General features: G+C 53.8%; 1 protein-coding gene across 4 annotated transcripts in view; it reads right to left on the bottom strand.

Moving 5' to 3' along the window:
* The window catches only part of ATP2B4 (ATPase plasma membrane Ca2+ transporting 4), a 107,176-nt gene that overhangs the window by 46,595 nt on the left and 37,005 nt on the right, over positions 1 to 23,576 (bottom strand). For 3 of the 4 annotated variants that reach the window (XM_054026569.1, XM_054026565.1, XM_054026568.1), the window contains exons 2-3: positions 12,302 to 12,883; positions 1,532 to 1,729 (exon numbers count right to left, since the gene is read on the bottom strand). In XM_054026569.1, the coding sequence (XP_053882544.1) occupies positions 1,532 to 1,729; positions 12,302 to 12,497 (394 nt within the window). In that variant the 5' untranslated portion in view covers positions 12,498 to 12,883. Of the gene's footprint in view, positions 1 to 1,531; positions 1,730 to 12,301; positions 12,884 to 21,071; positions 21,360 to 23,576 lie in introns of all 4 variants that reach the window. The other variant, XM_054026566.1, reaches the window with a different exon arrangement.

A 23,576-nucleotide genomic window follows, 5' to 3' on the forward strand; every position in this document is an offset into this window, starting at 1 on the left:
ACACACACGTATGGATACATGACAGGTCCTGAGAACCTTCCTCCCTTGTTCTAGGCATACAGCGCTGCACAGCCAGGATCACAGGTTGGGGATGGAGTGACTCCCACTGAGCTGGATGGGAGTCAGATGGGGCCATAGAAAAGGCAGGACTTTGACCAGCCGGGACCCTGCATGCTGCCGTCACACCAGTGAAGGCCTGCCTCCATTTATCTAGCTACCCGCACACCAGGGGTGCAGACCAAGCCCCGATCAGCATGTCACTCAAACCGCCCCTCTGCCTTTCATTCCCTCTCTTCAGCCTGTCGCCCCTGGTCAGGGAGCTGTTTTTCTCTTGGGGTCTCCAATTGGGATTATTTTGCTATCTCAGGCCAAGAGCAGAATTTCTCCCCCCTGCCTGTCTCAGCCCATCCGCCAAGCCTGCCTGGCTTCCTTGTGTTTAGAGTTGTGATTCATTTCGATTCATAAGCTGATGCGGAGATGCACAGGGTACGAGACATGCTGCAGTTTCCTCTCCTCTACTGAATGGTTCCAAAGGATGAAAACTCAGCTCCATTTTCTAGCTTGGAGGGGAAAGTACTGGCTTCCAACCCCCCCACACCACAGCCTAGGGTCTCACGTCCAGCCCACAGCACCCCTTAGTGCCAGGATCGTGCCACTGACTTCTCCTTGCAGGGACTAGAGACACTCGGAAGGTGGCTCTCATATCTTTCTGTATAGCACCTTTTAAGCCCGAACAATCCCAAAGCCCTCTCCACTACACTATTAACAGGAATCCTGACTCCCCCATCCTCCAGATGCAGCTGCTTCTGAGGTGGCGCCTCGAAGGTGTTTAACAGGGCCCTGTTCTAAATGGTGTTGCAGTAAGTGAATCCTGTATCTCCCGGAAACTGCCAGGGGCAGAGAATTAACAGAGATGGAATGTGGTCAGGACATAGGAACTAACCCTTTTTGTCTATGGGCCTGACCCAAAGCCCATTCGAGGTTAATGGGACTCTTTCCATTAGCTTCAATGGGCTTGGATCAGCTCATGGATGTTAGCATTTTCTGTCACAACCAGCACTGTAGCACCTAGCTGTACCGTGGGAAGGGTGTGCTGGTGAGGAAACAGGCAGGAAAACACAGTGATGTCAGCTGTATGTTAGGGAACTCAGCTAGGGAAAATCTGCTTACTGGTCAATCAGGTAGCATGTGTGCCGGGGCAGGGGGAAATCAGGCCCCAGATCCCCAACTGGTGCAAAGCCACAGAGTTCCATTAAAGGCATTGGGCCAAATCAGTGCAAACCAGCCAGTGCAAATCCAGATAGCGCCACTGAAGCTGGTGGAACTCCAGGGTCACACCAGCGGAGGATTGATCCTAAAGAGGAAGCCTAAAGCAGCGACCAGAGACCCTTTTCCAGAACGCAGATGATACAGCCCAGGAGATATGATGGTGCAGCTCCTGGCAAGACCAACCCCTTCCGTACCAGTTCTGAGCGAATGTTCCAGGAGACACTGCCCTCCCCCCTCTCCCCCCAAGCCGTGGGGCACTCACATTCGCTGTCGCCGCCCGGGGGGTGATAGAACGACAAGCCCAGGGAGATTATGGCTGCGATTTCCAAGATGATCAGCGTGACGTCCTGAAGCGCCTCCCAGACTAACTGCAGGAAGGTCTTGGCCTTTTTGGGTGGGATGAAGTTCTGGCCAAAGACCTGCCTCCGCTTCTCCAGATCTGCTGGGTTCCCAGATAAGCCTGGAGGGGAAGGCAAGAAGGAGAGGTGAGGAGAGGAAAGTCACCCTGCCACCCCCATCATCCTCAGATATCCCTGGGTACCTTCGTTCTCCAGCACTCCCTTCAGTGTTATTTAGATTACAGCAGAGCCAAAATCAGGGCCCCATTGTGTCAGGTGCTGTACAGACAGACCCTGTCCCAGAGAGCTCACAACCTACACAGATAAAACAGACAGACGGTGGGAGGGGAAACTGAGGCACTGAGCAAGTGTCTTGTCCGAAGTCACTCAGGTCTCCTAATACCCATCCACTAGACCGCACTACTACTTATTCTTGGTTACTCCCATGCATGTGCTTTTCTGGCTGGGCCTCTACAACAGACAACAGCAGAGGGCGCTCAGGCCCTGGAGAGATCAGGCTCCAGCCCAGAAGTTGGCAAGCTTCCTCCACCCATACCAAACAGCACTGATTTGCATTGAGGTTACAAGTGCCAGAGCTGCCCTCGGAGACAAGTGAGCCCAACTGGGTGATTTCCCTTGAATGATGCAGCAAGACTGAAACCTGGGAGCCCCTGCTACACTCTCCATTATCCCCGACACTGGGCCAGGGACCCGTCAGTGGGTGGAGTGGGTCATGAGAACAGTGGGTAGCTTTACTCTGGTTCCCAGTTGGGGTTCCCCCACCAACCCAGATCAGCCTGCTAGGGAAGGTGTGTGACTGGTCAGCAAAGGGACAGGAGAGAATGAGGCAAACTGAACAAGTTGCAGGTTTGACACCACGTGAGCTGGGCTGTCCCTACAAGTATGTCTACACTGTGGAGAAACACCCACAGTGCTGAGTGTCAGAGCTCGGGGCAATTGACAGGGTCGCGGGGACTGGGCTGCAGGGCTAGAGACTTCAGTGTAGACATTCAGGATCGGGCTGGAGCCCGGGCTCTGTAACCCAGCAAGGGAGAGAGTTTCAGAGCCTGGGCTCCAGCCTGAGCCCCAATGTCTACATGGCTACCACCAGATTTGGACTCAGACGCAGTGGTACGGGTGGGTCTTTCAAGTGTAGACGTTCAGCTGCAACCAGGTACCATACAAAGAGGGGCGAAAGCCAGAGGGAACAAGGGACACACTAACTCGGATCAACAAACCAAAGGTAGTGATTCTCGCCACCTTTCCAACACAGCTGCCACCTAGCAAACCTCTCATGTGCCAATGAATGCCAGCTGGTGCTCACTGGCTTGTTTACACGTTGCATCAAATTAGCTGTGAATCTGGCATTTATAACGGGTGTGGAATCAGAGCTGCCTGCTTCAGTATCTCCCTCCCGCTCACAGGAGAGGCAGCGGCTGCCAGAGCTCTCTGCAGCCCCAGGCCTTCAGGAGAAATCAGTCTTCTGCCTAGCATGTGGGCAGCAGATACCACCCACAAAGCCTCAGACAACCAGATCTGCGCTGCATCCAGCTCCCAGGCAAGGTGGCAGAGAATCCAAGGCATCACTCCTGATTTCCCCAGCCTGCACAATCAACTACACCCAGTTCTTCCAGGACGTCCTAGGGTTTTTCCAACTCTGGGAAGCTGGCAGAGGCAGATTAGGGGTTTGTGGGGCCCTGGGCCAGATCAAGTGGGGGGCCCTCCCCATCCCTTCCACCTGCAATCCCCCTCCTCCAGGACTCCAGAAAAGGCCTGTGACATGGGAGGGAAATCAAGGGAAGGAGAGTCAGTGCAGAGAGCTGCATAGATAGGGACAGTAATGGGTGCTTCCATTCATGCCAGGGCTGGATCTGTAAATTCAGCCCCATTGGCAGGGAGACATTGCTGGGCTGATGCTGTAGGGAAGACGTGGGCTTGGGGAGAGACCTCCAGAGCCCAGCTGCTGCTTCCACCAGTCTTATACTGGCGCAAGTCCATCACAACGAAACCTCTCCCTCTCGCCCCCTTTGCCACGTGTATTTTTTTGGCCATAAGGGGAGGAGTGGGGGAAGAGAAGGGTTAACGAGAGACAGTCAGATCCCTGGGGCTGCCCCCAACAGCCATGGTCAAGGCCCAGCTGACCACGCACCACTGCTTATAGATCAAGGTGCTCACGCGGCCCGTCACTGGAGCACATGGTCCCCTCCGCTCCAGCCATTAATGGGTGTGCCCTCAGCTGGGCAGTGAGGCAAGTCGCATCCCTCTCTGGGCCCCAGTTCCATATCTGGGCGTTAACCCCTCCCCCCCTTTTACAGATGTGGAACTGAGGCCCAGAGAGGGGATGTGACTTGCCCAAGGTCGCGCAGAAAAGTCTGGGGCATAATTAGGAGTTGAGCCCAGTCCTCAAGCCCCAGTCCAGTGCCTTCACCACAAAGCCATCTCTGCCCTGTTGCGACACACAAGAATGGTCTCCTGGGGGCTGGGTAACCAGCATTACGTTGGGGCGGACTTAAATGAAATCTATCAATAACCCCCTGCCTTCTCACCAGCTCCACCTTAAAAAACTCAGAGCCCTGCATTTTCCACCTTAAGGGTGCCCCAGCCAGGTTCCTGCCAACTCCCGAGATGCACCAGGCAGGGGAGGTCAGACTCGGAGCTGTGCTCTGAACTGTAGCCACTTGGACTGTCTCTCCCCTCCACATGTGGGCTAGGGCTGGGGCAGCCTGGAAACCTCTAGCTGGAGACTGACTTCCCTGTCACTTGAGGGGGTTTTCCCCTCCTTGAGCCCCAGGTGCTTCCACTGGGGACAGGAGGAGAACAAAATCCTCCCTTCTACCCAGCTGCAGCCACCTGCAGATCAGGGGGGCCAGGGAAGGAGCAGCCCTGGCAGAGGCAGGAGGTGTGGAGAGCGGAGGGTAGACAAGGCCCCCCTCCCATCACAGGCTGGCTGGCACCACGCAGTCCGAAGGGAGACGGAGGCGCGTGGCGGCAGGATCCAGGGAGAGGAAAGCCGGTCAGTGAAGTCAGCCCGGGTGTCCCTACAAGCCTGCCTGGGAACGAGCCCCACCCAGTCTCTGGACCGGACGGAAAATAATGGGGTGGTTTGACTCATGCGGTGTCATGGCCCAGGGACTGGGAGGGGAGGATGAGCGCACGCTTCCCAGCACGTGGGGGAAGGGAGGAATGCCAGGCACATGGAGTCAGAGAACAAGGACAGCTGCAGCCCCACTGGCACACCCAGCTCTGTGCCATAGGGAGGGGGCTGAGCCTCACAGCCCCACTTGTACGCTGGCTCTGTACCAGAGTGACAGAATACACCCCACAACTCAGCCCTGCACCTGTCCCCCCCAGAGCCTCACAGGCTGGGCCCCCACACCCTATATTCTGCTCTGCCACCCCACAACTCAGCCCTGCACCTCTCCCCCCAGAGCCTCACAGGCTGGGCCCCCACACCCTATATTCTGCTCTGCCACCCCACAACTCAGCCCTGCACCTCTCCCCCCAGAGCCTCACAGGCTGGGCCCCCACACCCTATATTCTGCTCTGCCACCCCACAACTCGGCCCTGCACCTGCCCCACCTGGGCCTGCTGCCTGCCATCCCCACTCCTCAAACACACAGACTCTCTGCCACAGGGGGAGAGAGAGAGCACGAGCGCCTTACAGCCCAGGGCTGCTGCCCCCTCCCCAGACCCAGCTCCATGCCAGAAGCAGAGAGCCCCCCCATGTCCCAGAGTCCCCACTCCGCAAGTTCCCATAACTGTTCCCCTCAACTGCTAGCACAAACATAGACTGTGGGTCAGGTTTGTCTCCCCACTTATGCCCATGCCAGCGGATCTGCTCTCCCTCTACCCTCAAGCAGCCCCGCTTTGGGCCACAGCAGGTGACCGCCACAGGCTGTGCCAGCCCAGAATCCAGTCAGTGCAGTCTCCCGCCCCCTCCACCCCCTTCACCTTAACTGCTTAGCCCCTGGCCTGGCAGGGAACTTGCTGCTCACACATACACACCAGCCGCCCGTCTCCTCACAAGCCACCCCCACCCTCTTGCTCTGCCCTGTTCCTTCTCCCCCACAGTCACCCTCTAATCTCATTCCACTAGTCCTCCTCCTGCCAGCAGGCACTGTCACACCCTTTCCCCTTCCAAAGGGGACCAATTCACCACAGCCCTGGGGGAAAGTAGAGCCTCCGAGTGACTGGAGTTGGGGGCCCACAGGAAAGTGGGAGCATCCGTGCCTTGATGAGCCAGTTACAGGGTCACCTGCTGTCCTGAAATTAGCCAAACCATCTGAGATCTCCACGGCCCCCTCTGACATTCCAGGGGTGCAGCACTCTGCAAGCTCCCAAGTTTATTATGGTGCCATTGCTGGAATTGTGCAAGACTCTGGGATGTGGAGGAGGAAGGCTAGTCTTGGGATTAAGGCACTGGCCAGGGGTTTAGAATATCAGAGCTCAACTCCCTGCTCTATTGCAGATGCCACATGCGACCTCTGGAATGTCTGTTAGGGTTCGATTTTTCAAAAGCCCCTAAAAAGGGTTAGGCATCCAACGGCCATTTATTTTCCATCTCTTACCCTGTACACACAGCACCAAGCACAATGAGGCCCTGATCTCAGCAGGGATCTCTAGACACAAGAACAATTATAGATTAAAAAAGTGATCGACTCTTGTAGGCCATCGCAATCCCCAGGACGTTTGCAAGTTAAAGTAGGAAGTAAAGGAAAGAAAGGGTTGGGGGGGAGGGGGGAGGAGTTACAAAGAGGGAGAGAAGAGGTTCAAAAATAACCCACCTGCCACTTCGGGCATCAAGTGAACTGTGGCCATCGTCTCATTGTCAGGGAGGAAGGCAAGGACTAGGGGCAGCCAATCATGGCTAGGTGTTGGGTGTGACAGGGGAATGGGTTAGAGGCCTGAGAAGCCAGTGGACTCTAGCCGCCGTAGATCTGCCGGCCAGCAGTGTGAAGACGTGTGACCCCCGACTGGCAAAGCTGTGCTGGCCGAAGCCCTTAGCATAGGTGCAGCTATATTGGCAAAGCGGCTCTTTCACCGGGGTATCTTGTTTTGTTCACAGGGGTGGTTGCTACACTGAAACAAGGCACAGCTACGCTGGGATAGCTGCGTGCACGCTAGGAGTGCTTTGCCGGTATAGCATACCAGTGTACCTATACCATAGAGGGCTCTCGTGTAGACATGGCCTCTGGCAGGAGTAAAAGGGCACTGAGACTACTGCGCAGGGGGACCCAAACAGCAATCTCTCTCCCCCCGAATGCAGCATCCCCTTTCCACTCTTCTCCTGACTGGATGTGGCTCTCCTTCTCCAGGTTCGTTCACACACACAGAAAAACAGGTCAGGTGCCCGGCCCTGGCTCTTTACCCCTCCCTGTGCTCTTGCTGCTGCAGTCCTTGGGCACTGGAAAGGTCTCTCTCATGGCTTGCCTCTGCTATTCCCCATGCCCCACTGGGTTCTTTTATTTTGTATTGCCAGCGGGAAGATTTGCCTCCTCTACGGACGCTGGGGCGAGGTGACTGGCTGGCTAAGCCAGCCTTGGGTCCAGGGATCCCTGATTATGGGCTGGATTCTGCATGCTAGCTCTGCAGGCCGGAGGAAGGAGAGAGTGGGCCAGGGGAGAAAAGGGGACTCTGGTGCGGTTATTGCCAACGAGTGAGCCAAGGCTGGATTTGCTGACACTCTCATCCCCCAGGGTAGATAGAAAAGCGAGAGAGAGACTCCCGTCAAACTGACTCACAGAACAAGCCTTTGCTTAGAGCAACAGCTGCCGCGTACAGCTCCCTTTCCCACCCCACCTCCCTCTCCACCACAAACCAGCCTTGCTCCAAACTCAGAGCAGAGGGTTAATGCCACAGCAGTTGGCCAGCTGAGGAACAGAGGGACAGTAATCTACATGCCTATGAGATAACACCCAAAGGGGTAGAGGACTGAAGCAGCTAGGAGCTCAGAAGGAATCCACTCATTGCTGCAGGGGGACATTCTTCATCGCCTGGCAGCTGGGACCTCCTTACCCTCCCCTCCTGGCACCAATGCGCCATTTCCTCCACATCCCCTGACAGTCACCGGGTGGTTGACTCAGGTCCCACCACGAGCAAGAGCTGGCCAGAGCCCTGCTTGGCTTAAACACAGAGGGGCCAGTTTGCAGAGATGACTTAGCAGGAGGCGGCCCCCGCATGGCACAGACACAGCCAAACTACGCTCCACAGCGCAGAACAAAATGATTCCCCTGCCAGTGTCCCTTGTGGCAGAGAAGAGAGCTGTTATGACTGTACAGTGGGATCTTTCATGGAGGCTGCTGGGTAGACAGCCCCTCTGGTTCTCTAGCTCCCAACCACACAGTCCATCAGGGCCTCTTTAAATATCCACCTGGCCCAAGAAGTCATGGAATACTTTGGGATACACAAACCTAGCAGTGAGCTCTTGAGCAGGGGTCATTCTGAGCCATGAAACTCAAGCTTCAAAATGCGACGATTCTAATAGAGAGCAGCGTAGGCTGTGTGTGAAGAACCCTCAACGCTCAGCTGTCCTCCTGAGATGGGGTTCATAGAGTGGGGACAGGAGCTGGACTCTAGTGCCGAATAAAGCACCCTAGTATTGACCCGGGCAATCTGGACACCCTAGGAGAGTCTCACTGGTGAACACCCTCTTGCTGAACCCCATGATTCAACATTTAGGGAGACTGGACTTGGCTGTAGATGCCTCGAGATGTGAATATGGCCTTTGCCGCTAACAATTTGTGGACAAGATTTAGCACACACAGACGTTGTCCCTGCCCAAAAGCACCTTCTGTTGCAATGCAGGGAAGAGCAGGAGACGTAGTGCAGGGAGTGAGACACCCTGGACGTGTACATTCCCGGGCAGCCAAGCCGGAATATCAGCAGTACTAGAAGCTGCCCGCAGAGGGCTCCTATATTTTATACGTCAAGGCAGAAGGTCCCAGGGGACAAATTGTATCGGCAAAATAGATTCTGTAGCTTCCTCTCAACTTAAGAGGATGTTTCCGTGTTAATCCTAGGGCTTCCACACAGCTCTGTCACTGCACGTCCATTCTGACCTGCGGCTCTCTGGGCTACCTGGTCCTGAGACCCCAACCCCACTCTTGCTGCTGCTCCCCCTGCTATTCCAGGCCAGATTCTCTCTGGACTGGAAGGATCCAAGAACAGCCTCTCAGTCATTACGCTCTTCTGATCCCAGCAAAAGTCAGAAGCACAGGGGCTGCCGCAAGAAATGAAAAACAATGGGCGGAATAAAGATTCAGAGAAGATTTGGCCCAGAAGTGGCCAGCATGTCTAACTGCGGTCGAACCTGGCCTCATCCCTGCGTCTTGCGGATACCAGAGATGGGCCCAAGCTGTGGGGGACAGAAGGTTCAAGGGTGGGCTGTTTGGAACCAAAGCTTTGGCTCAGCCCAGGACAAAAACAGGGGCCAGCTGCAGCGCATGGAACTGAACTTGACCAACATGCAACGGGTCTTGGCTCCTGGGAAGCAAGTTCAAGCTTCCCTCCAAGCTCTAATCTGGAGCTTGCACAGGCATGGAGTTCAGGACTCCACAGAGCTGGACCGAACGTGTATGGTCAGAGGAACCCATCTGACACAACCATCAATGGCCAGGACAAATGAGTCACAGACCACCCATGACTTCCCCTCAGTTTGTGCAGTATCTAGCAGGATGGGGCCCATTGCTGACTGGGACCTCTGGGCGTCACTGCCATATAAACACCACCACCTCTTTGCATTCAGCAGGCGAACCATGGGGTTGCTTTATGGACCACTTAATAAAAGGGGCTGCCTAATGGAGGTGGGTCCTGAACACTGGTTAGCCTGTATCTACTTAAAACTGCTAGATCTAGGCAGTAGCCCCAGTAACTGTGTGTGTGGGGAGGGGGTAATGACACTCCATAGGCTGAGTTTAAAAAAAAAAAACCAAAACCCTCTGTGCTCCCCCATTATTAATAGTTTATACTGCAGTAGCACCTAAGACCCCAGTCACGAACTAGACCCCATGGTGCCAGGTGCTGTACAAACGCAGAAGAGAGCTCTTTGGAGCAGAGACTTACACTTTAATAGACAGATGGATACTGATCCCCAGCCATGCTGGAGGTCCCATCAGGAATCCATCTCAACCTACATTCAGGAGCCAACATGACACCCCGGGCTGGATTGTCACAGGTGTGAGCACCTGCAGCTCCCATCAACTTCAACTGGCACTGTGGGTGCTCAGCACCTCCTGAATCAGCATCTCAGGCTGGGCTCTCAAGTACTGAGGTTCCCCCAAATCAGCAGCAACTCTTGAAAACGCTGGCTTCACTAAGCTGCCAGTGAGGGGAGTCCATTCCCTTCCCCCAGGGCTGTACTTCTCTGTGCAGAGAGCATTGCCATCTAGTAAATCTATCATGCTGGGCTATTTACCCTGGGCCTGCAGGTTCTCTGACCCGCTGGTTGTTTCCCTAGCCAGTCACTGTGGTGACATTATCTGGATGAATCAAGCTGTGCACAGGCTCTCTCATGGAATGCACACATGAGGTTTACTGGGATGCAGAGGAAAATGACATCATTAGTCTACCATGCTGCTGGCTATGCTGTCTTCCCCAGCCCTGAGGACATGCCTCTTGCATCAGGGCCATCGATCACCTCAAAATCTTCTGTCACAGGCAACAATGATGAACAAAATTTCTCAACCTGTCAAGATCCAAAAGTGAGACAAGAGAAAAAGAGGCCACGTGGGAGGATCACAGGAAAAAGCAGGGAACTCGGCGGGATGCAGCACTCCAGCCTTCACTGTAACCTCGGCGCTGGGCGATGGATGGAAATAAACCCAAGTGAGAGCAACACTGGGGCTGCGTGGGATGGAGGGACATGCAGGTCTGGAAACAAGGGAGAGTCAACAGGCAAAGAGACAGGGGGAATTAGGACAGCTGCCTTTCAGCTCTCTTCCCTGCAAACAGAAATAAGAGCACAGCGCAGCATCTGAGGTGTAAACCCCCACCCCACCATGCATGTGCACACACAGCTTGGCATAGGAAACATTCCTTTGTGATCTGAATTTGGCATTTCCAAACAGGATGTCCCCATCCCTCCTCCCCCCATTACATCTTGTGTTGTCTTCCCTTCTCCCCACCACACCTTCCCGTTCCCAGGCACAGCTGTGAAATATGCTAATCCAGCACTTACACCACAACATGAAGGAGCTAAGAATAACAAGTTCTCAAAGCGAAGAAAAAACGCCTGAGTTTGGAGTCTTGCCCTTGCTAATGCAGCTGCCATCTGCGCCGATCCCCTCTGCGTACCGTAGGCAATGGCCAAGCCTATTCAGCCAGCCCAGTCCCTACCGCTTTAGCATTAGCTCCTCTCCTAGGAATCCTTGTCCAACACACTTCATTGATGTTAAAAAGGCACTTTCCTTGTCTTTTCCTCCCTTTTCTCTGCTAGGGCCACCAGCTACCCAGCATGCATTGAAGTGATCCTACCTCCTGCAAGCCTAGATTGCAGGGTCCTCAAAAGCGTTTGGGGCTAGGAAAATAAAAATAAATTATGGAGTGCAACGCTCCAGTAAACACAAGCCTGGCCTGTGAGGCCGACTAGAATCATCATCAGCCCCCCCAGCATTACTTTCTAACATTGCTAGGACCAACCACATTTCTATTGGGAAGTGTTCTGGGGGGGAGGCGGGAGCCTCAGGCAGCAACCTGGTCAGCATGGCTCCCCACCCAAGGGTTACTTGGTTTTACATGTAGACCGTATGAGGCCCTTTTAAGAGCCTGGAGAATTGGTGAGTGGGTATGTCCAAATTAGAAGCATCCCCTGGAAGTGTCTGCCTCTGGGGAACAGTTGGTTACATACACAGCTGTTCAGGACACTAGTGTGTGAGCTTTGCAAGGACATGTGACCAGTTCAGCTAGAGTCACAGCTGTCTGGCTGGTAGCTGGACTTGGCTGCTGAGTTCCTAACCTACCTTTTAAACTCTCCTTCACCACGATCCCAAGCTGCCCCAGCGTTATCCCGCTGCTAGCGCCATCAATTATTGAACGGCAGAAACGGTGGCGCAAAGCTCACGGGCACCAGGCCAGCTGCGGAAAGGAATCCCACAGCTTTTAACGCTTCCTGAACTACTCAACCCTTCGTCCAGTCCCTCAGGTTTGGAGTCTGCATCCCACTTTGGGGACCTGGCAAAAAGAAGGGGGCAGGAAGCTGCAGGGAGAATGTGACTGGATAGTCTTGTGATTAAGGCTGGAACTCTTGAGATCTAGGCTCTACTCCCAAGTCAGTCATTTAATCTCTGTGCCTCAGTCCCCTCCAGCTGCAAAATGGGGATACTACTACTTCTTTGGGCTGTAGTGTCTAGTTAGACTGTAAACTCTTTGGGGCAGGGACTGTCTCTCACTTGGTGTACGGCCAGCACCCAACACAATGGGGCCCCGATCTCGGACTGGACCACTTAGGTACTTACCATAATCTGATGGATGCTCACAACTACTGAGCCATGCAACTACATGGGGAGCATAGGCCTGTGGCCTCCAATTTGCAGGCTTAGGCCTAACAAGACTGCAAATTCTAACCCATCACTGACCAATAACAGGCAAGATCAGGAACAGTTCCCCTCTGATCCTCCAGAGCACACGGGAGCTTGGGAGAAACCGCTCCCGTTTCAGTCCCTCTCTGCTAACCTGCCTAGGCCAGCTTAGCCCCTTACCTTCTACCGGCGACGTCTTCAGCCTCTTGCAGATGTTCTGCACACCCCCGTACGTGTCATTTATCCTTGCGACAGCCTCGCCGCTCCGAAGCTCCATGAGGGTCCGCAGATCGACCAGAGAGCAGCCAAAATCCCCTTCATGGCTGCCCTCGGTGACCGAATTCCCAGGATGGTGGTCAGCAGCGTTGTTCGTCATGTTGCCAAATCAGCGTGAGTTGCAACAGACGCGAGCGGAAAAACGCTGGCTCCTATTTGTTCACCTCCCTCCCCTGAATGTCCCGCAGGAGACACAGACGGTCCTTGGCAGCTCCCAGCAGCCGCCTTAGCTCCACGGCCCCGGAGAGGACTGGATGGTGGGGCTTTGACAGAGAGGAGAATCCTAGCGGAGGTGCCAGAAGTGGGGAAGTGGGTGCTTCCTTCTACAGCTTCCCAGGTGAAGCTGGCGTGACTAGCTGAGCCCAACTTCTCCAGATAAAGGTGTAAACAGGATGTGCATGTTACCGTGGAAGCGACCTTAGCAACAACCAGTGTGTATCTCTTGGAGAAGGAGAAGGGTTCCCTGGATACCAGCGGCAACAGGAGCTGCAAGACAGATTTAAAACAAAAATACCATCATTAGCAAGAGAGCTGAGACGCATGTGCCATGGAACGGGGGACCGAGAGCCACGGTGCTAGGGACGCACCTATGCAAGAAATATTGGGAGGCAGCAAGGTCTAGGAATAAGCAATGGAGCCAGGAACCCCCAGGTTCTAATCCCACCTATACCCTGTTTTAGAGCAGGATCTTAAAGGGACATGCCCAGTTTAGCATGTCCTTTTTAGTACAGTCCTTTTCAAGCTGGACTGTTAGCTAGCAGAAATGGGTCTATTATTTGTATTACTGGGAAGCATAGGAGCCTTTCATGGTCCACGACCCCATGGCGCTAGGTGCTGTACAAATACAGAACAAGACAGTCTTCACTCCCAGGAGCTTAAAAATCTAAGCTCCGCTGACCTCAACAAAACTATGCTGCTAAATGCTAGCTGAGGATCTGGTCCTTCATCTCTCGATCTCAAAGCGTTTCAAAGTGCATCAGCATCACTGGCCAAACTACCCAGCAGGGAAGATTGAGGGCCCCCAGGATAAGTGACTTGCCAGTTGAGTCAGGGGCAGGAAGAGGACCCAGGTGACACTCTGCTCCATCCACAGCTGTCTGGCCCAAAGCAGAGAGGAAGAGAAATATTTCCATTCATTGGTTTTAAAAACAAAGACTTCCAGTGGAAAACAGCTGTCTCTTACACACCCCTCTGCAGTGCCAGGGACGCCCTGAGAATCTGGCTGTGAAATGGACTATACATAAAACGTGAAAATGACTCCACTGATTTCTCCTGTCTGGAAGGGAGACGCAGCTAAAGACGTAAACAAACATAAATGGGGACAAATAAATTGGAGCTTAAAAGGCCTTTTGTTTTTAAGTTATTGAGTGGATAGTCAGTTAACACGGGTAAAACAACCCCAAACATTTAAATACAGACAGATTTTTAGACTTCATCCCTTTGGCTTCTTTGCCCGACTTTCCCCATCTGTACAAGGATTACTAGCTCTATTAACATTACCTAGAATGGGGCAATGAGGAGGCGAGAAATACTATGACTTATTCAGCAATGAAGCCCCACGTGCAGATGACAGCCGAGTTAGAGTCAGCACCAGGTGTATCCTGCATGGAAGGGAGAATTCCAGAGCAAGTCTTCGTGGGAAGCAGGAAGGGGGAGGGAGCCTGAAATATTAAAACTGGGGAGGATTCAAGAGCCCATTCCAGATGGGCAGAGAAATCCACTTCAGTTCCTTCTCCTCCGCATTCAGGAGGAGGAAGTGCTCCTTCCCCCTGGCTCTAGTATTGGTCAGCTAAACGCCACTCACCTGCAACAGTTCTAGGGAAATGCTGGGATGGAACATCATACACCAATTGGATTCCAAACATTTGGGGGCCCCATGCTTTCCCTGCAGTCTCCAAGAGCAGAAGCAGCTGGCAAGGAAGGGGTCAGGGGATTGAACGCTTGAGGCTGTCCCCCTCCCCAGATTGCTAGCGGGGGCTTTCTCCACCCACAGTCCAAGAGCACCTGTGCCTTCTTTAGTGCTTGGACTCAGGACTGCAGTCTGCTCAATTTCACTGACTCTGAAAATGCATGCACAGCACGGGCTTATCTCAACTGCCATTTGGGATTTCTTCAGGGTTGCATCTGTCCTGAAGCGGGACTGGGGAGACCAGGAAGCTCACAGCAGCCTACCTACCACAGTCCTTTGACGCACCCGGTTTCTTAAACTGTAAGCTCTGAGGGGCAGGGGCAGAGGCTCTTCCTATGCATTTGTATGGGGCCTTTGGGCATGAATGCAACACAATTAGATAACACTCTACCTAAGTGGGGGGGGGGGGCGCACTAGAAGCACAAGGATGTAGATGGGCAAATTGGGAAAGAGGGACTAGGATAGGGTATGCTGCTAGGCACTGTCCACTGTTGGAATTGTTCACCCCATCCCCTTCCCTTCTCTCTAAACGCAACATGGAAAGTCTCAGTCTCTCTGATGCACCAACTCCCTCCATAAGCAATAGGATGGCAGAGATCCCAGGGAACCAACCCCATGAGGCAAAGACACACATGATCCAAGCTGCATTCTCAGAAAAACCATCCCGCTAGGCCAGGGAGTGGGGTGTTGTCATGACTCCACCCATCCCCCAGCATAATTCAGCTACTTGCAGGGAAGACAGGGACAGCCTGGGCTGTGGAGATTAGCGATAAGGAAACAGGATAAGAGAAGACTCTGGGCTGGTGGCTAAAGTTATGGAATCAGCATGCAATAGAGCAGGAGAGAGAGACTGATCTGGAGAGAAACGCTCTCCTCACTTGGGGCAGAGAACCTGACAGATGCTGTCTGTGTGCCCGCAAATTTAGCCTCTGAAGGGAATTTGAAGAGTTGCTACAGATGTCAGGTATGACAGGGGCAGAAGTGTCTTCAAGAAATGCCTTTGTGAGAACAGGGTCACCCTGGGGCATTCCCAGAAACACAGGCAGCATCATGTTAGTGCAGGAGAACCAGGGACAGAGACAGAAAGGGAAGCCAGCCAGCTAAGTTAGTGTCCCAAACACCCAGGCTGAGCAAGACACCCAGAGCAGACCCAAGCAGCACATGGGGAAAGTGGGGAGCTGTAGCTACTGTCTGCCAGGAAACCCCTGCTCCTTTCACTGCTACCACACCTCCTCCTGTTTGTTCATCCTCCTTTTGAATCTTTTTATAAGCCAAGGTCCCAATCCCGCACACTGTCCAATGCGGGTGGATCTCAGCGCCCGTGGGGGTCCAGCCAAGCAGAACAGCCTGTGGAATCTAGGCTTCTGACTGTAGATTCTTTGAGGTAGGGATGAGCTTGGTGATCCCTGCCTGAACAGTGCCCAGAACAGGGCTCTGATCCCTGACGGGGTTCTCTAGGTGCTACCATGAATCATGGACCACAGCCCCACTGTGCTGGGCCCTGGACACACATGAATGACCAACAAATTGCTTGTTTAGGGGAAGGAACTCTAATAGGCCATTACTACTTTTCAGGGTCCCCTTTAAAAAAGTAGGCTGACCTCAGGGATATAGAGTCTGCCTCCTCCCAGCCTTAAAACAAGAGACCCCTTAAGGAAGCCTTTGGGGGAAGATAGATCAGTGGTTTGAGCATTAGCCTGCTAAACCCAGGGTTGTGAGGTCAATCCTTGTGGGGGCCACTTAGGGATCTGGGGCAAAAATCAGTACTTGGTCCTGCTAGTGAAGGCAGGGGGCTGGACTTGATGACCTTTCAAGGTCCTTTCCAGTTCTATGAGATAGGTGTATCTCCATATATTATTAACCCCTGCAGTAGGTCATTGGTATGGGACGAGGGGGGCAACTCTAGGTCATGGCTTGGTGCTATAGAAGAAAGCGCATCTGTCCATCCATCTAGTTGCTTTGCCATCCCCCACCCCACACAGGCATGCAGGAGCCTCTCTAGTGGAGCCGTTACTCATCTATCATTTAAGGGCGTTAAAGCTCCCTGCGGGAGGAGGTACGTGATGGCAGATCCAATTAAACAGACCCCTGCTGATTAATAGCGTGTTGGGGTAGGGGGGATTATTTTTCCTATTTTTTTCCCTTTCATAGCTCTTTTCAGAAGATGTTATTTGCTAAGAGGTTAAGGGAAAGGCAGCTAATTAATCCTGGAATTGCAGAATTCATAATTACCCCTGGAGGAGCCTGCAGAGCACCTATCATTATCTCCCCAGATTCCCTTCCTCCTCCGAACTGGAGTGCCGGGGATTCCTCTCGGCAGGTGGGGGGGGGGGGGGGGGGCGGGGGGAGGAGGAGAAGAGAGGAGAAGAGAAAAAAAAACAAACCAGACTCCCGGGGGAGGAAAGAGTCCACTTACACTCCCATGGCTCTACTCTGCATTGCTGCCCAGTGGAGTGGAACCGTGGTCCTAGAGGGTAGGGCACCGAACTGGGAGTCAGGAGACCTGGCTCCGCCACAGACCTGCTGGGTGACCTTTGGCAAGTCCTGTTTCTCTCCCCCCCCCCCCCCCCAAAAAAAAATCTTGTCAGCTCTACTTTGACTGCAAGCTCTCCGGGACAGGGACGAGGTGCAGGTACCGTGCCTGCAACACTGGGGCCCTGAGCTCAGCCGGGACTCTTCGCTGGGAAGGATGGACCTGGGGCATGCCCAGGAAATATGCTCCCACTGTGCATCCGGGTGTAGCCGGGATGGATCAAAAGCATTTTCAGTCTCCTTTAAGGACCGCCACCCCCTCATCTGGGAGTCCAGGTGCAAGCTCAGCCTGGGCACGCTTTGACCCATGAGGTCTACAACTTCACACCTCCCCGGTGACACTCTTACATATGCCAGGTTCACCCTAATGGGGGGAGTGGGAAGAACCCCACAGGAGGCTTGCCCCAACCGTGCCGACAGCAAATCAGAGGACGCTAAGGTAACACCCACCTAGCCACGTCATTCCAGGTAACTTACATGTCAAAGGCCCAATCCAGCCAGTCCCCTCTCGGGTGTTAAATATTAAAGCTGGAAAACTACTAAACGTACATGCTCAGGTGCTCTGTGGAGCCAGACAAAGGGCCCCAGAGCCCCTGCCAGGGACAGAAAGAACCCCATGGGGTGGGGGGACCCTCCTGAATCTCTTCCAGCCCCACCGTGGCCAGGGAGAGGAGGAGGAAAGCCCGAGTAAAGCTCCAACAGCAGCGCTCTAACAAGCATCTAATGACTCCGGCATTATTCAGCCGACCGTCCCTAACTCTCCTAATTAGTTTCCAGAGCCTCTAGGCACCGAGGGGGAAGCTGTTCTTTCCTAGGGTCCCTTCCTCGGAAGGGAGAGTGAGGTGGAGAGCGACAATGGGAGGGAAAGGCAGTGGGGAAGACCAGAAGGCGGCTGCAAACAGCCCGAACACTCAGCTGCTGGCAGCCAAGTGCAGAGACGCCACTGCACAAGGCTACATCCTTCCACCTAGTACAGGTCATGCGAAGCAGGGGGTGGACAAGAGGGGCACGGATTCTGTTCCCCAACTGACCCTTCAATAGCCCAAAGGAAGTGGAGAAAGTCCCCAAACAGGTGAGTCTTCTTAATTGGTATCAGAGGGCTCCTAGCACATTTGTCCCCCGATTCAGGTAGGATTAGGGGTGGGTCCATCAAGAGGTGGTTCTTCAACCAGTGGGTCCCTGAGCTGGACAGGACTGAGACCTGGGAATTCAACTGTCTCAGAGCTCTGGGGGTTGGGTGAGACCCAGAGTCTGGCTTCTGATGAATCCACCGTCATCATTTTGCAATAGCCACACGTGGAGAGCTCTAGAGAAAAGGGAACCATCTCCACCCTCTGCATCAGTGCCACCAGCATGCCTCCCATGACCAGCAATCCCCTCCTTCCTGATATTCCTGCCTTGGGCTTTCTCTATACAGTTCTGCCGACGCACCTCACTCCCGCCCTGCTGCTCCCCTCTGCTATTGCCTTCTTGTGTCTCCCCCTGCACCACCCTGTCCAGCCATGCCAGTGCCTCTTGGCTCCAGTTCCCTGCTATTCCAGTCCTGGGACACCTGCTGAGCAGAAACAGCCAACGGGGCTGCCTTGTGATGAGCCAGAGTCACCCTGGCCAGTGAATGTAAACAACTCCCTTGAATTCACCAGGGTAAGCAAGCTTTAAATCCAGATCTCCAGGGCTAAGTGCCCTGGGCTGGGGCTAGGAAAGAAGAGAGGGTTGGAGGAGGTGTCCTCCAGATGGGCATCTGTGTAGCAGAGGGGTATGGCAAGTGAAGGCTTCCTGTAGGTCAAGAGAAGACTAGGGAATAAGCCCCAGGAGGCCTATGCTAAAACGCCTCTGCATTAAACTGGCCTTGATACCCTCTGGTGGAGCAGGGTCATAGACTCTGAGCCCATCTCTACAGCGGATCCCGCCCCAGCCCAGCCACATCTGCAAGCGTAGGGGCAGGGATAGGGCAGAAGGGTGGAAACATTTAAAGGCCGGGTAAGCTGGGGAAGGGTGGGTGCTGGCTGGGCAGGCACCCAGTGGATGTAATGCAGGGCTGGCAGCTATGCCACAGCCCCGCTGGCAAGGCTGGGTTTTATGCGGCCCGCTGCAGAGGCATCAAAAATGGGAGATGGAGATTTAAAGCCCAAAGGATCCTTTCAAAGGAGGAGCATGGGGTCTGCTGACAGGGGAGGCCAGCACAGCAGCAGGCTCCTTCCTTTCTCCACCTGGGGTGAGGGGAACAGGATTCAGGGGAGGGTGAGATTGGGTCCCCCCTAAAAATCATTGTCATGTACCCCCCCAAATATACATACACAGCCCCCTCTCCCTCTCCACTAAACCCCCTTCCCATCAGACTCCTGCCGCCAGCCACTCCCATCCATCACCCTTCCCAGCACAGTCACAGTCGGTGTGTAGCCAAGTGAGAAAGGAGAGCGGGAGGGAGGGAGGGAGGCAGGGAAGTGTGTACGGAGGGAGTGAGTGTGGGGGTGTGGAACAGAGAGAGAGAGAAGCTGGCAGGAGCAGGAGGAGGAGGGAGCGACTGATGAGGAATGATGGAGCTGATGCAGTGCTGCAGACAAACCTGCCCGGAATAATAAACGGCTGCATTACACCTCCAGCATGGCAGAGGGAGAAGACGCTTACTGGCATCAGGGAGACAGGGCGCCTCTCCCAGGGGCGGAAAAGCAAGAGGCAAGCGGGCAGAAGCGCAGCTGATGGCATCTAAGCACCATCTCTCCACTGCAGGGACCAACACAGAATGGCCAGTGGGATCTGGGGCCCAGACCTCTTCCTGGGAATGCAGGGCATTCCCATGTGAGAGAAAGGGAAGCTACACCTGGGTAGGAGCAGGTGAGGGTGTGAGGCAGCCAGAGAAGTTAGTCTCTCTAAAACAGTCAGGCCCAACCTAACATCCAGTAAGTACCTGTCAAGGGGGGCATTTTCCCCCTCCCCTCTAGACAGGGCTCTGGGTCCTGCAATCACAGTGCATGGTTTTATTTGCCTCTCTCCACAGCTCCGAGCTCCCCATGCCCCTACTAGGGGCTTCACTCCTCATGAGGACCCATGTCCCCTGGAGGGAGGTCCTAGCTCCCAGATCTGGGAGGGCAGAGATCAGGGCGAGCACTGGCTGGATGACTGGCCTGGGGCTGGACTGAAGCAGCAGCTGCTCAGGCTGGAGAGGTCCAAAGCTGGGCCCCTAAAAAGATGGAGGCATCCAAAAGCCACTGACTCCTTTTGATAAAGATGGTCTAAAAAACAAAAAAGTTGTTGGCTCCCTGTCCTCGGCTCCAGGTCTGCAGATCCCAGCCCAACTCTGTCCTCTCCTGGGGTCTTTGGAAAGCATTGTACGCAGTATTGTCTCCCGAGACAACGGTCCAGGCCAGCATTTCCTGCATCTCCCCCAGAGTGTCACTTGGGGAGAGGGCTCCTTTGCTCACAGCCAATATTTCAGCCAACATGGCTTACCTGGGATGCTCAGAGGTACTTGAAAGTCCCAAAATGGATTCTGGCCCTGGCTGAGGGAATTACTAGGCCATCTCCTGGAGTTGGCAGTTTCTCTTTGCTCTCAAGGTAGCAAGGTGCTCTTGGGGGCGGGAGGGGGGCGGGAGGGAGTCAGGCACAAGCTGTTGAGCTCTGACCACCCTACCTACTGCCCTTTCACGACTAAGGAGAAAGATGCACAACTTATTTGTCAGGGTGGAGACACCAAGGTCTGGGATCAGCCTGCAGGGCTCAGCGTGTACACACCCACAGCCAGTGGAAGCTGCACATCTGGAAGAGGGTCACAATTACCTTGGTTTTGCTTTTTTTTCCCCCCTCCTCCCCAAGTTACCTTGCCTTGACAATCCCAGCTCTCCATGCTGGGAAGGCGCCCTGTTTTGACACAGGCCCACTCCCAGCAACTAGCAGAGAGCGTTCCCATGCTACAGCCTGGAGTGCAGCGTAACCTTCTAGCCAGATTACATAGATAGGGATGATCTTTCCCAGAGACCAAGGGTCTAGAGATCAAGCGCAGTTGATTATTCAGTTCGGCGCTGGACAGGAGTGTGTAGCAGGTAGTATACGAGCTCACTGCCCAGCCATCTCCATGGTTCACTCCCCAATGGGGAAGAGGATAGGAATTCAAATTTCCATCGCTATCACCCCCTCTTCCCTAGCCTCCACTCCCTGGCCTCCCCCACACTGCATTCCAAGATTAAATAGCATCTCATCAGCTCAGATTCTGAGTCCCTCTGGGTATTTCCCCACCTGTCTGCGGACAGATATCACAGCTGTGATTCGGGATCCAAGGGAGGAAGAATGGGCCTGATCCTGGTGTTAAATGGAGTTTCCCCCACGATGTGCTGCTGGGAGATCAGGATCGAGCTCACTGCTTCGAGGACAGAAGGGCTGGTGAAGCAAGGAAGGATTGTGCCCCACTTAAAATGAACCAGGCTGCTGCCTTCAGAGCCCAATTTCAACCTTCCCTCAAGTTTCTTCTGGGAGTAACAGGTTGGCTTCTGAGTCCTTCTTTGAAACCATTTGCTTCTCTTATTCCTATAAGCAAGTTAAAGGATCAAAGTCAGTGAGAAAGACCAGGCCCATGCGGCATTGGGACCCCGTCCCTTCCACTCAGCGAAGCAGCTGCCTGGCACATTTCCATGTGCCCACAGCTGGATTACCGCATGAGCCCACAATAGCCCTGATGTCAGGCCCTGTAGAGGAACTCTGCTCCAGCACCGGAAGCTCCTCGCGGTGGACGCCGCCCCCCCCTCCCCTTTTACTGGAGAGAGTCACCCCAGCCTGCTACGGCAGCAGCTGCTCGTTTTCTCCAGCCCTGGTGACAGGGTGTTATAAACACTGGCTTTGCTGTAGGTTGCTATGGCAAACGCAATGTAAAGCTTTGTCACAGGATGCTATTTATGCCGCCAAATGGAAAAAAAAAAAAAAAAAAAAAAAGTGTCCCAGTTTGGGGTTTAAGATTAAAAAAAAAAAAAAAAAAATTATCTTTAAAAGCCCAGCTCTTAACATCGCTACAGGACCACAGCCGGGGACAGCGGGGCTCGGCCAAGGACAAAGGGCCCGAGGAGGAGGAAGGAGAAAAGACATCCACAGCAGGGAAAGATGCTCACAGAGGGGCACAAGAGAAAAAAAAAAAAAAAAAAAGCCCATTTAGAGAACAAACCCAACCTGGTGCCCAAAAGCACCCTGGGTAAATGAACCCAGTTTGGGAGGGGCGGGGGGGGGGAGAAGAGGAGAGAGATCAGGGCCACTTCATGCAGCGCGAGCTCTACTCACACCTCCTTTAATTAACAGTCACCACCGGGCTGGGTCTGAGTGCGCGGATGCAGGGCTGACTCACCTCCGCAGAAGTGATTCGGGAAGGGGAGAGGAATAAATACAAAAAAAAAAAAAAAAAAATCCCCAAAAAAGCAAAAGTGACTTTGCGATGCCACGGAGGGAAAGCAGATGTGTTAAGTGCTACCTCTGGGGGGTTATTTGTAGATCAGAGCATACCATGTGGGTGCAGCAGCTCTGACTCCATGTTTAGATGGGCGTAGATGTCAGAGCACAGGGCTGGATTCTCAGCTCCTCTGTTATTGCACTTGAAGCATGGTTGAAGTGGGGCTTCCTGTATTTTGGGGCCCTGTGCTAAATCAGAGAAGCCTCAGGGCTGCTCTAACTTGTACAGAGTCTCATAGACCCCTATGGGCCTGGGGAAGCAGAGAACTCTGGCCACTCCCCAAAACACCTCCTACATCCAGCAGCATGGCTTGGAGCCAGGGAGGCTGTCTGCACTGGGGGGGGGGGGGGGGACAGACATTTCCACCCACTTTAAGGCCCCTTTACACTGCTAGGATGGCATAAAGGAGTCCTGGCATAACAGGGAATCAGGCCTATATACTGCAGAGATTTTCCTGCATAAATCTGTGCTCCAATGCAGTCCTGCTGCCTCTGGGAACCACGGCTAGCTGTGAGACAAAAATTCATTCCCTCCACTCTCATGGTGCACTCTTCCCTATAACGGCAGGCAACCCTGCTGGCAGCTCCCGCATTTACAGTGAGTCACAATAAATGGGGCTGCCCCCCTCCCCCAATTCCTCACCCCCCACCATGCTGTGGCAACCATCTGTTCACACACACACACACACCCCCGACCACTCCCCAGACAGTTAAGAGGCCAGCAGAGCTCTGACAGATGAAATTAGTTTATAAAGCAGCATAGTGCAGATTAGAGTTTTGGAAAGAAATTTGTCTTGGCAGGATAATGGAGGTTTGTTTGTTTTTTTTTTTAAAAAAGAAAGAAAAGCTGGCCAAGTGGGATAAGCCACTCAAACTGGCCAAGCTGCCTTCCCCCCCCCCCGCCCAGGCTGTGATGGAGAAGCCCCACTCATCTCCTTCAGGGAAGGCGGCAGGGGAATGATGGGCTCCGTTTTGGGTTATTGCAGGAGAGGAGAATGAGACCTGCTTCTAACCAATGGAGTGGGGACAGGGAAATTCCAGTTTAGTCCATCACTCAAATATCCAGGTGCTTCTCACACGCTAATGAACATATTCTCCCTCCACCCATGAGGCAGGGCAGGGCTATTCTCCCCATTGTACTCATTGGGGAAACTGAGGCACAGAGTGACTTGCCCAAGGTCACCCAGGGAGTCTGGGCAGAGCTGGGACCTGAATGCAAGCCAGTGTCTTAAGCCCCAAACCAGCCTTCCTCTCCTGACAGTGCCCAGCCTATCCGGCCCTGCAGACAGTGAGCAATTTGACACCCGAGGG

This window comes from Malaclemys terrapin, chromosome 4 (assembly GCF_027887155.1).
Source record: "Malaclemys terrapin pileata isolate rMalTer1 chromosome 4, rMalTer1.hap1, whole genome shotgun sequence".
Taxonomy (NCBI): Eukaryota; Metazoa; Chordata; order Testudines; family Emydidae; genus Malaclemys; species Malaclemys terrapin.